The sequence below is a fragment of the Rhagoletis pomonella genome, unplaced genomic scaffold (genome assembly GCF_013731165.1).
Source record: "Rhagoletis pomonella isolate Grant_MI unplaced genomic scaffold, Rhpom_1.0 Rhpom_scaffold_00006, whole genome shotgun sequence".
In the NCBI taxonomy this organism is placed as follows: domain Eukaryota; kingdom Metazoa; phylum Arthropoda; class Insecta; order Diptera; family Tephritidae; genus Rhagoletis; species Rhagoletis pomonella.
Window position 1 is genome coordinate 61,521,678 of NW_023458560.1, and position 10,911 is coordinate 61,532,588.

Sequence of the window (10,911 nt, forward strand, 5' to 3'; positions counted from 1 at the left end):
TATTATAAGATTATTTTCTATTTCAAATGCTTACCTTGATTTGAAGAACAGGCGTTGAAGTCTAGGGAAAGTTGAAGCCTTTTCCTTTTTCCTTCCTTAGGGGTGGATGTGGCCGGGGGTGTCCAGTCGAAAATATCGGCTTCCTCACTCATATTTCTCCAGAATTCGTAGCATGGTTAAAACAAAGAAAAAGAAAATGTGTTATTAATGGGAACAAGTAAATTTTGCTGATGTATACTAGAATAAACGTTTATAACTAGTGTGCGAACTCATGAAAGAGGTGATGTAGTATTGGAATTAAAAGAAAATTATTTTCATAAGGTATGCAAAAGTATTTGTATTTGATATTTTTTTTTTTAAACCGTATTATTTCATCACTTAACCCGCTTGCAAGCAAAATGCCAAGTCCAGAAAAGGATTCAAGGGGCTCAATAAAGTAATTACTTATTTCTTTAAATTTGTATCCGACCACTACCTCCTCTTCTGATTCTATGCGCATATCTATGACTTTGAAAGGTCCCGTATCTTCACTAAAACAAAAAGAATCTTTTTCTTTTTTATGATTAATGAAAAACGCATCAAGTTTTGAATTTTTATCTTCTATTAAATTTTTTCTTTCGTCAATTCTCAAACACAACTGTTGTAAAATATTTGTGGGGGATTTAATAAGTTTTTTTAAGTACTGCATATAATTTTCGAATTTGTAGGCCGAAAATGTGTCTAAGGGTCCATATTCTTTGGCACAATTAGACAAATGAAGCAGGCTGTGCAGGTTAAAACTTATTAAATGATCCCCATAAATATTTCCAAACAAATTAACAAATTCATTTAATAATTGCTGTACAATATTTGCTTCTGCTTTGTAAGATCTTTCGGAAGAGAGAATACGTATACTGGCATGTAATAAAAGAAAATGGTAATACAAATGTTCATCAACACAATTTTTCAAAACAAATATACCCGAGTATAGTAAAAATTGTCTATATTCAGTGGATTTCCAATTTTTGATTTCATCAAAATTTCTGCAAACTCTTCCGAATTCAGATGGCACCCAGACAGAAAGAAATTTAAGCTTATCATTCATTACGTTAACGTTTACTTTATTTACTAGAAGATGCAAGAGTTTTTTAACCACACCTAAATCAACGAGGTGCATGGGATCTAAAGGAAATTGAGAAACCATTCCAAAACCCGCTTCTTCTAAAACATTTTCTTCTTCCCGAAATTTGACGTTATGGTGTGCCAAATCATTTCTATTTTTGAATGAAAAATCGGTTCTTAATTCACATAGTTCCTTAGAGAAGCATACCCTTTTTTTCTAAATAATTACCTACTTGACAACATTTAGGGCAGCCCTTTTTCGCATTATGATTTTGAACCCCAGTCACAAAAGCTCTCGCGGGCGAATCACACGTAAATAAACGAACATTAAATCTTTTCAAAATGGGGTTAATCAAACCGACTTTCAAACCGTTATTTCTTAAACATACTACTTCGTCACAAAAATCTTTCATAAATTCATTAACATTGCTTGGTTTTTGCTTTCCTGAGAAGCAGGCGATAGTAAAAGGTTTTTCTTTTGGAAAATCAACGATTGAACCAAGAATAGGCCATAGTACTTTGCTTGAACTTTTGAATAGCTTTAAGCCATCTATTCCAACATCTATTAAAACTTGATCTTTTTCATTTAAAAATGGAAATGAACGAGATTCAAAATGCGTTTGAATGCCAATATACATAAATTCTCCACCCGAAATATTCTTAATAACCGATTTATTTTTTGTAGTTTCAAGCAAAGTTTTTGCTGATAAGGGTAAATCATGAATAAACTTTCATTACTAATTTATATGATATCGGCTAAAACACTTGAACTTATCGCCACAGAAAAATATTATTTTATCAGTTTTAACCTTAGTCGATTCAAGGTTCAAGAAAAATACTTTGACGGATGAAGAAGCCTTTCAGGGGAGAGATTCTGTAGCCAGTTAGCGACAAGTTTCGGATCGATATCGCACTTGTTGACTTACAAATATTTGATATCAAACGTCGACAAAACCGATACCTATTCGAAAATTGTCGTTAACTGGTTACAGAATCTGTCCCAGGCCTACAAAAATGATATCGACCGATTCAGCTGGAACAAAAATGCTTCAAACAAGTAAGGGTTTCTCTGTATTATGGCATCGAACCGACATATATACATCTTTCATTTGAATCAGTAAAAAAGCTCTATTGGCTCTTACATTCGGGGTTTGTTAGGCGTTTTTTCCATATTTTTGGCCCATGTGCGCTTTTATTCGAAACCTAAATGTTTCGGTACCGAGTATCGAGAGTATTGGGTACTTAAAAGTATTGACTCAGCACATCACTACTGCTGTCTTCTCTACTATGACGTCACCAAAACAGCTGATTCTGTCAAAATCACTGAGAGCCGAGTAGCGGTATCGTCATCGGCGCCACCTCTGTATTCTCTCCACCGTGAGTTAACATACAAGGCGCGTTAATACGAGTTATAGGACAACCTGCAACATTGTGGAAGAATACAAGTGAGATATCTTAGGGTTGACAGATAGTTGACAGGGTGTTCAATATGGCGATGACAGTGTGAACAATATGGCAGCCAATATGGCATACAACACCGAATGGCCCGAAGTTGCAAAACTACGACCCGAATGAAACGCTTCGTGAAAATCCAGGGTTGCGAAATGGTATTTTGTTGGAAAATATAAACGCCAGGATTTTGTGCAGCGCCGAATTTTAACAAAAGAGGGTTTTGTGTTCTCAAGATGAACAGAAAAGGGTTGCTGTGCTGTTTCGTTTTAAGCTTGTTTTAATCTAAAGGTATCTAATTAAATATTAAAAGGATACAAAAATTAAAGCAAAAATTTAAAATATATGTACATATCTGAAAATTAAAAAAAATATATATATATTTTCACGAGAGACAAATTAAATAAAATGGGTTAACTTTAGGGGAAATATACTTATCAGAATGGGTCAGATAGGGCCTTTACGTTATAAATAAAAATAATTCCTACTTAAATTTTATATAATTTTGGTGACGTATTTCTAAGCTGGCCGTGAGATCTGTGAAATAATACATATTTATGTGCATATATTGTGTTGATTATGCTCTAAATCGCTAAATAATTCTTGCAGCAATCAGCATCATCGGAAAGTGAAGTGACAATAGGCTGGTTTTCTTTATACAGCCCGTTTTAAATTCGAATTATTGTTATAATAAATTACAATTATTGTTTGTTTCCATTTCGGTCAACCGCGCAAATTATTTATTAAAAAAATTTCGTTTAAAAATAGCAGATTTTGTTTACTTTTGAATATCGAGTGCGGTATAAAGACACGGGTATAAATGCTGTAAAGAAATATATGTTGAGTCCAATCGGTTTTTTGCTAATACGGTTCTTGTGTAGGTATAAACAAGGTATATTAAAAAAATACCTCTCCATGAAAAAATATCGTTATTTTCGTATTTTAAATTAATCGAAATTTTATGGGGGGTTATAAAAACTGGTTTTAATCGAAACTTTGTTTTTTCGGCTATATTTGTTATTATTTATTGGCCCAGATGTAAATATTGAATGAACTAACATATTTTAAATATTTACGGAACTACCATTTGTATGCAACCCTGCCTATCCTATATTCAAGTAGATGTAATTCGAAAAATTTAAACGGATTTCTTCAAATCAACCTGAGCTGCGGACATATTGCGAATTCATTTTTAAACATTAACCACTACATTATGTTAGTATTAAATACTTTCAATTAAGAAACAATTCTTATTAGAAAATAAATATGAATCGTTTTATTTTAAATATTCCAATGTATATTTTTTGTTAATGCAGATAGTGCGGATTTAACGTATTTTATATCCGTTACATGGGGATCATAAATTTAAGGCAGATTGCTATTAACAATTTTTACACAATTTACGATTGCAATCAATTTCTTTCAAAACTATAATCTAAATGATTGCAAGTTGTACGATCAAAACAGATTCCAATATTAGGTATATTATGGAAATGCAATCCAATTTGATTTGAGTTATTCAGTTTTAGATACATTTATATTTCTGTGTTCGTATGGAATAGTAGTTTATGTCGGGAAGCTGGCTTTATTATTTACAACACAAGGAATTTTTTGATGACCCTTAACAAGAATATGGGCGTGCTAGTATCGGAACTATTTCTTGCACGTTTATTTGCCAAAATTTCTTCAACGGCTCGGCGCCAGTGATGGTATGCTGCGAATGCCGCATTATACTAAAACCAGCCTTTTGACATAAGCTATTCCATATGAGTGGGGCACGTGCGAAATGCGGATTTGCAGTACTGCAGTATCTCGACACCTTCCTCACCAACAGCTCTGTCCTCTATGAGCTTCTTAATGTAAATGCAAATAAAAGATGGAAATTTAAGAAAAATTACATCACAGCGTTTCACTCTTGTAGTTTATTGGCTATCAAGCACCAGAAAATTTCCATCACGCATTCCATATGCCACCGATTGTCGTGGATCAATTAAAATACTGTCATCACAGCTTTTTGGTACTGCAGCAACTGGTGTGTGTGTCTATAGGTGCGTTCGTTTAAAATCTCCAACAGAAACCAACCAACTGCCAAATTCCGGCGAAATGTCATCTGTTCGCTCACAAGAGAGAAATATCCAAAATAGTACGCGAACAGAAAATTTGCAGAAACTTGCAAGTTAGACGAACAGCTGATATAATTTTTGTTTACATACAAAAGTGTAAAATTTAAAACGTACGAAAAGTCATCGCAAAGTGTTATACTGACACAGTTTATTGATTAAACAAATAACTACTTATTTCTTACAAGTTTAATTAGTCGCATTTTGTAATTTTTATCTTCCAAACCATCAAATTAAATTTTGTGATTTGCGTAAATGCCAACCAGCTGTTTTTGATCAGCTGTTTCCCTGTTGGCAAATTGCTGTTGGCAAAAATTTTTCCAACAGAAACTAACAGCTTCCCCTCAAAATGAAATGTCATTTTGCTCTCTCAATTTCCCCTACTTTGCAAGTTTTTTGCGTACGCGAACGCAAAAACCTGTAAGTTTTGGTTAAACATGAACAATTAACAGCTACGCGAACGAACCTTATGTCGGAGTTATGTGGAGCTGTTGCATGACTAAAATCAATTTGGACTCTTTGAGAGCTGGCTTGCTTGTTGCGAGAGCTATTGGCATCAAATGTATGCAAATTAGATTTCCAAACGAGCAACTGTTGAATACAGGAAAAAATATATATTATGTGGTTCCGCTAAAGTGCACTACTACCGTGTATAAATTGGTCGACCTTCTAATAAATCAAGCAATCTTATTGTATCGTCATCGCCGCCAGTCACCAAGAAATTTCCACTTGGGTGAAATGCAACATCATTCTCCGGCGACGAATGCACTGTATTAGCTCGCCTTCAGCTATGTCAAATATCTTAAAGCGGTTACAACTTAATGCTAAAGCCACCAGATTACCGTCTAGATGCCATGTCAGCTGTCGTCCCATACCTCTTCCCACGGTGAACGTTCGCACACATTCACCTGAAAATGTATCGCAAATTCTTAACTTGTCATCGCCGCGCGATGAAATTAACTTACCATTAGGGCTGAATTTTGCGGCGCGCACCCATTTGTGTGTCCAGTGAAAGATGTGTAATTTTAATCAGTATTTTGATGGCTGTTCGCCATTTTTCTAGTCTGCAAACGAATAAGCTGACGAAGATGCAAACAAATTCAAGCACATTGTTGCATTCTACCGTATTTTTAAAAAGCTTTAAAATCTTAAAACATATGTGAAAAACTTTTATAATCTGAATATTTCTAATGTCGCAATCAAAACGAAATTTTGTAAATAGCATTTTTAAAAAGCAATAATTTAATATTTTTCAAGTTTTTGGGCATATATGTTACCATTTGAACAACAAATACTACCAAGTTTTAAGAGACTATTTAATGCAACTCAGGTCAAAAAGAGCAGTTTAGACCAAGATAAGCAACTCTAAAAAACAGATGATCGCAGCTGTGGCCCAGAATGACGTCTATTGCTAAGATATCTCACTTGTATTTGTACACAATGACCTGCAATTTAAGGTCATGCATGAACCAACGACTACAGATCACCTAATCAGCCATCGTTGTATTTGTAATCGACGCTCAGAAAAAAGTTTTCGTAGCGTTTTTGACGTTTTTCGGGTTTGTTTACATCGTCTTCTACCTCTTCGTAGTGATTTTTTAGCGATTGAATGTGTTTTCTGCAGCGATTTTAATTATAAATTTTGGTTTATTACATATTTATGATATAAAATAAAGTGCTGTGTGGTCGGAACAAGTTTGTGCGTATGTTTGGTTTGCCAAAAGGCGTAAATTTGCGTGAAAAGTGGGTGCACGTTTGTGGCCAGAACGGTGGCATTGAAAAATCGACCCGTGGTAATGATATGCGATTGTAAAACACTTTCAATCATGAAAACCATATTTTATGAACTTTTTTTGCTAATTGTCATCAAGTTTCACTTTGTATATTTTATAATAAATACCGATTTAATCGCACTCAATCACCGCGCCTTTTTCGTTTTCTTTGTTTGTTTTCATTCTTAGGCAGATGTCAAAAACACTCAGAAATATACTTTTTTCTTGCTTCTTTGATTAGGTGATCTTGTATTTTTGGTTCATGTTTAAGGTCCTACAAAAAGGTTCCTTGCTAGCAACATAACTGCTTTCCTGCGGAAAGCAGTTTGGGACAACCAAAAAAAAAAAAAATACTTGAATACTTGTTAGTTCATTTTTATTATTCACCGCTGGGTTATAGAGAGTTCTAATTAATTAATAGACCGTTGAAAATGGAATACACCTTTTTTATTTATTAATATTAATTAGTTTAATACCTTTCGCCAGGATCATATTTACATTTTCCCCCATTTAATGTATGCTTACTTTTTCTCTAAAAGTGAAGAAAATTTTACTTACCATTGCATCTCATTTTTTACAGGCTACTAAAATGAAGAAAGAAAAACAAAAGAACACATCTGCCGAAGCTGCTGGCAAAAAAGGTTAGTTTCCGTTGATAAGTTTTGTATGCCACATGGCAAGTAGGGGTTTTACTAAAATTCTATGATTGATTTTTTACAACGTCGCATTTATGTGCATGTGTATGTGTATTTGTTATTTTTGTTGTATTATTTTCAAAGAGACTGCTAACATTAGAAATATTAATATTAAATAAATTTTCAGAATTAAATCCTTGGCCCGCATATATTGAGGAGCGTAATGCTCTTTGGGAGAAATTGAAAGTCGAACGTGTAGCAGAGTTGGCTGCCAAGCCCCGTACACCAATCAAAGTAACACTCCCCGATGGCAAACAAGTGGATGCTACATCATGGGAGACCACACCTTACGATGTTGCGAAGGGTATAAGTCAAGGTTTAGCCGATAATACCGTTATTTCGAAAGTGAATGGCGATGTATGGGATCTGGACCGTGTACTTGAAGGGGATTGCAAATTGCAATTGCTTAAATTCGATGACCCTGAGGCTCAAGCTGTCTTTTGGCACAGTTCAGCGCACATCATCGGTGAAGCTATGGAGCGCATATATGGCGGACACTTGTGTTACGGACCACCAATCGATAATGGCTTTTATTATGATATGCATTTAGACGGGGAAGGTGTAAGTACATATTAACAAATGTGTAAAACGTTGAACTAAAATAATCATTCTTTGATCAGATCTCTACCAATGACTATCCCGCTATGGAGGGTCTCGTAAAACAAATAGTTAAAGAAAAACAACCATTCGAGCGTTTGGAATTGAAAAAAGCAGATTTATTAGAAATGTTCAAGTATAACGAATTCAAGGTACGCATTTTGAATGAGAAAGTCAATACTGATACCACTACTGTGTACAAATGCGGTTCACTCATTGATCTGTGTCGTGGTCCACATGTACGTCACACCGGTAAGGTAAAAGCCCTGAAAATCACCAAAAACTCGTCCACATACTGGGAGGGTAAAGCCGATGCAGAGACTTTGCAGCGGGTTTATGGCATTTCTTTTCCTGACCCCAAACAGCTGAAGGAATGGGAAAAAATACAAGAGGAAGCAGCGAAACGTGACCATCGCAAAATTGGCCGAGAACAGGAGTTGTTCTTCTTTCATGAATTGTCACCAGGCTCGTGTTTTTTCCAACCACGTGGGGCACACATCTACAATACGTTGATGAACTTTATAAAAGCCGAATATAGGAAACGCGGTTTCCAGGAAGTCATCACACCAAACGTATACAACTCAAAACTTTGGATGACTTCTGGCCATTGGCAGCATTACGCAGAAAATATGTTCTCATTCGAGGTGGAAAAGGAAAAGTTTGCACTGAAACCTATGAACTGTCCAGGACATTGGTGAGTAAAAATATGATGCGTCTTGAAATATAATAAATTCATAATAAAAAATCTACCCTTTAGCCTCATCTTCGATAACCGCAATCGGTCGTGGCGAGAGTTACCTCTTCGCATGGCTGATTTCGGTGTGCTACATCGCAATGAACTTTCAGGTGCTCTCACAGGACTCACGCGCGTCCGTCGTTTCCAACAAGATGATGCGCATATTTTCTGTGCCCCTGATCAGATTAAGAACGAAATGAAGGGATGTCTGGATTTCTTGCGTCATGTGTATACAATTTTCGGTTTCTCGTTCAATCTCGTCCTATCAACGCGCCCTGAAAAATATCTCGGCGAATTGGAACAGTGGAACACTGCTGAAAAAGCACTCGCTGAATCCCTAGACGAATTCGGTTTACCATGGAAAGAGAATCCCGGTGATGGTGCTTTCTATGGACCCAAAATTGATATTACTATAATGGATGCACTAAAACGTGCCCATCAATGCGCCACTATTCAATTAGATTTCCAATTGCCAGAGCGATTTAATTTAAGTTACATTGCAGATGATGGTGAAAAGAAACGACCTGTTATAATACATCGTGCTATTCTCGGTTCTGTTGAGCGTATGATTGCCATCCTCACAGAGAATTATGCCGGCAAGTGGCCTTTCTGGTTGTCGCCACGTCAAGTGATGGCTGTGCCGGTTGGTCCTCAATACGATGAGTACGCACAATCCGTACGTAATCAACTGCATGCCGCTGGATTTATGGCTGAAGCTGATACGGATGCTGGGGATACTTTGAATAAAAAAATTCGTAATGCTCAATTGGCACAATTCAATTTCATTTTGGTGGTGGGCGAGAAAGAGCGCTCCTCCAATACGGTTAATGTGCGCACACGTGACAACAAAGTACATGGTGAAGTCTCAATTGCCGATTTGATAACTAAGTTAAACAAGGTACGCGATGAGTTCATAACAAACGAAGATAGCTTCTAGATTTGAAAGTTATGGCATGGCTTGAGAATGGAGGGTAAAAGGTAGGAGTTGCGGTAATTTATTTTTTTTTCGATTTGTAATGCTTTTAAAGTATGCCTAATGCTTAAATATGAATAGTGATGTTTTCTGAGAACTCAATAAATATCCATAAAAATAAGGTTTGGTTTATTCATTCAGCCCTATTCTGCATTTCGATTACGTTCCCGCATTCCGCTCCGCTGGAATCGAACTTAGGTATTCTGCGTTACGATCGAAACGAAAGAAGAAGAGGAAGACAGAAAACATCTTCCGAAATTAGCTGTTTGCCTAGGAATGTTTGAAATCGAAACAAAACAAAGAGATATTTGCCTCCAAACTATAGCAGCACATGAAGTTAAAGTATGTAAATATTTTAAAATAACTAAATATACCTAGCATCACTGTAATTTAAAAATAAAATTTAAGTGGATACATAATTATAGTGAAATCCATAGCCGCGGCGTTATTGCTTGAAGAGAAGAACGAGTCCCAGATTGCTGATGAGGAAGTTGAAAGGCGGAGATTTAGGGACATGTTTGATCTTTTTTAGATGAGTGAAGAGTCATAAGGAATTCATCTTGTACTCTATTAGGCTATCTGCACACTTGTCGTCCAATCATAGTTGCGTTATCGTCTCGCCCTGAAATTTTGAGCCGAGCACATGCATTTCAAAGGAGATTGGCACACTTGTCGTTATCGGCTAGTTATCGGCAAATTGTAGAAGATGCAGAAACGGATAAGTACGACACTGTCGTTTGCTTATCGTTGTGCACGCATTGTTTGTTTACATTTTATGGGAAAAAATTAGTGAAAAAGTTAATATTTTCATTAAAATTGCAAAAAAAATAGCTTTTTTTCATAAAAGCTGTGGAAATTATTAAAAAGTGCATAATTGCATTACAATTCAATAAATGTGAGCGTTTTAACTAAAAAATATGACGAAATTGTAAAAAGCCTGTGTTTGCATGCTCAAACCACATTTCAGGAAAAGAAAAGAAGAGATATTACTGAAAAATGATGTCTAGAATTGTTGCAGCACAGTCTATATTTTAAAAATTGCAGGTTTTTGTCAATACTTCACGAAAATATCAACCAGAAAAACAAAAAATACCTGCTCCAAGTGAATTTTTAGACGCCAAATGAATTGAAATATCACGACCGAGTGTGCGAAAGTGTAGGCGTCATGTAATCGTTGCATTATGATTGTGACGATGAGGCAACTATGATTGGACGACCAATGTGCAGAAAGCCTTACTCATCGTTTAAAGTCAGTGAAATTATAAACGTTGTTTAGAGCAGTCCACAATATTTGCATTTACTACAGAGTGGAAAATTTGAACTCAAACCCATTTTAAAAGCCGTCAGGAGGAGGGGAAGAACAAAGCTTATCTTTTCGAGACAACATACGCACCTCTTTTTAAAAAGTTAGTAAAAACGAGTGCAATAATAAAAGGTTTGTTCGTCGAAAATCCAGCAAGAATTATCC

At 35.8% G+C, this 10,911-nt stretch overlaps 1 protein-coding gene and 1 long non-coding RNA gene across 4 annotated transcripts in view; one reads left to right on the forward strand and one right to left on the reverse strand.

Moving 5' to 3' along the window:
- LOC118741033 (threonine--tRNA ligase 1, cytoplasmic) overlaps positions 1-9,564 on the forward strand; it is a 575,984-nt gene extending 566,420 nt beyond the window's left edge. For all 3 annotated transcript variants that reach the window (XM_036472829.1, XM_036472828.1, XM_036472830.1), the window contains exons 2-5: positions 7,023-7,083; positions 7,265-7,698; positions 7,758-8,428; positions 8,492-9,564. In XM_036472829.1, the coding sequence (XP_036328722.1) occupies positions 7,032-7,083; positions 7,265-7,698; positions 7,758-8,428; positions 8,492-9,407 (2,073 nt within the window). In that variant the 5' untranslated portion in view covers positions 7,023-7,031 and the 3' untranslated portion in view covers positions 9,408-9,564. The remainder of the gene's footprint in view (positions 1-7,022; positions 7,084-7,264; positions 7,699-7,757; positions 8,429-8,491) is intronic.
- Positions 4,886-5,774, reverse strand: LOC118741057. Its single transcript, XR_004993220.1, has 3 exons — positions 5,636-5,774; positions 5,318-5,578; positions 4,886-5,261 (listed from the first exon to the last, which is right to left on the reverse strand). It is a non-coding gene; the product is annotated as an uncharacterized LOC118741057 (long non-coding RNA).
- Positions 9,565-10,911: the final 1,347 nt, after the last annotated feature.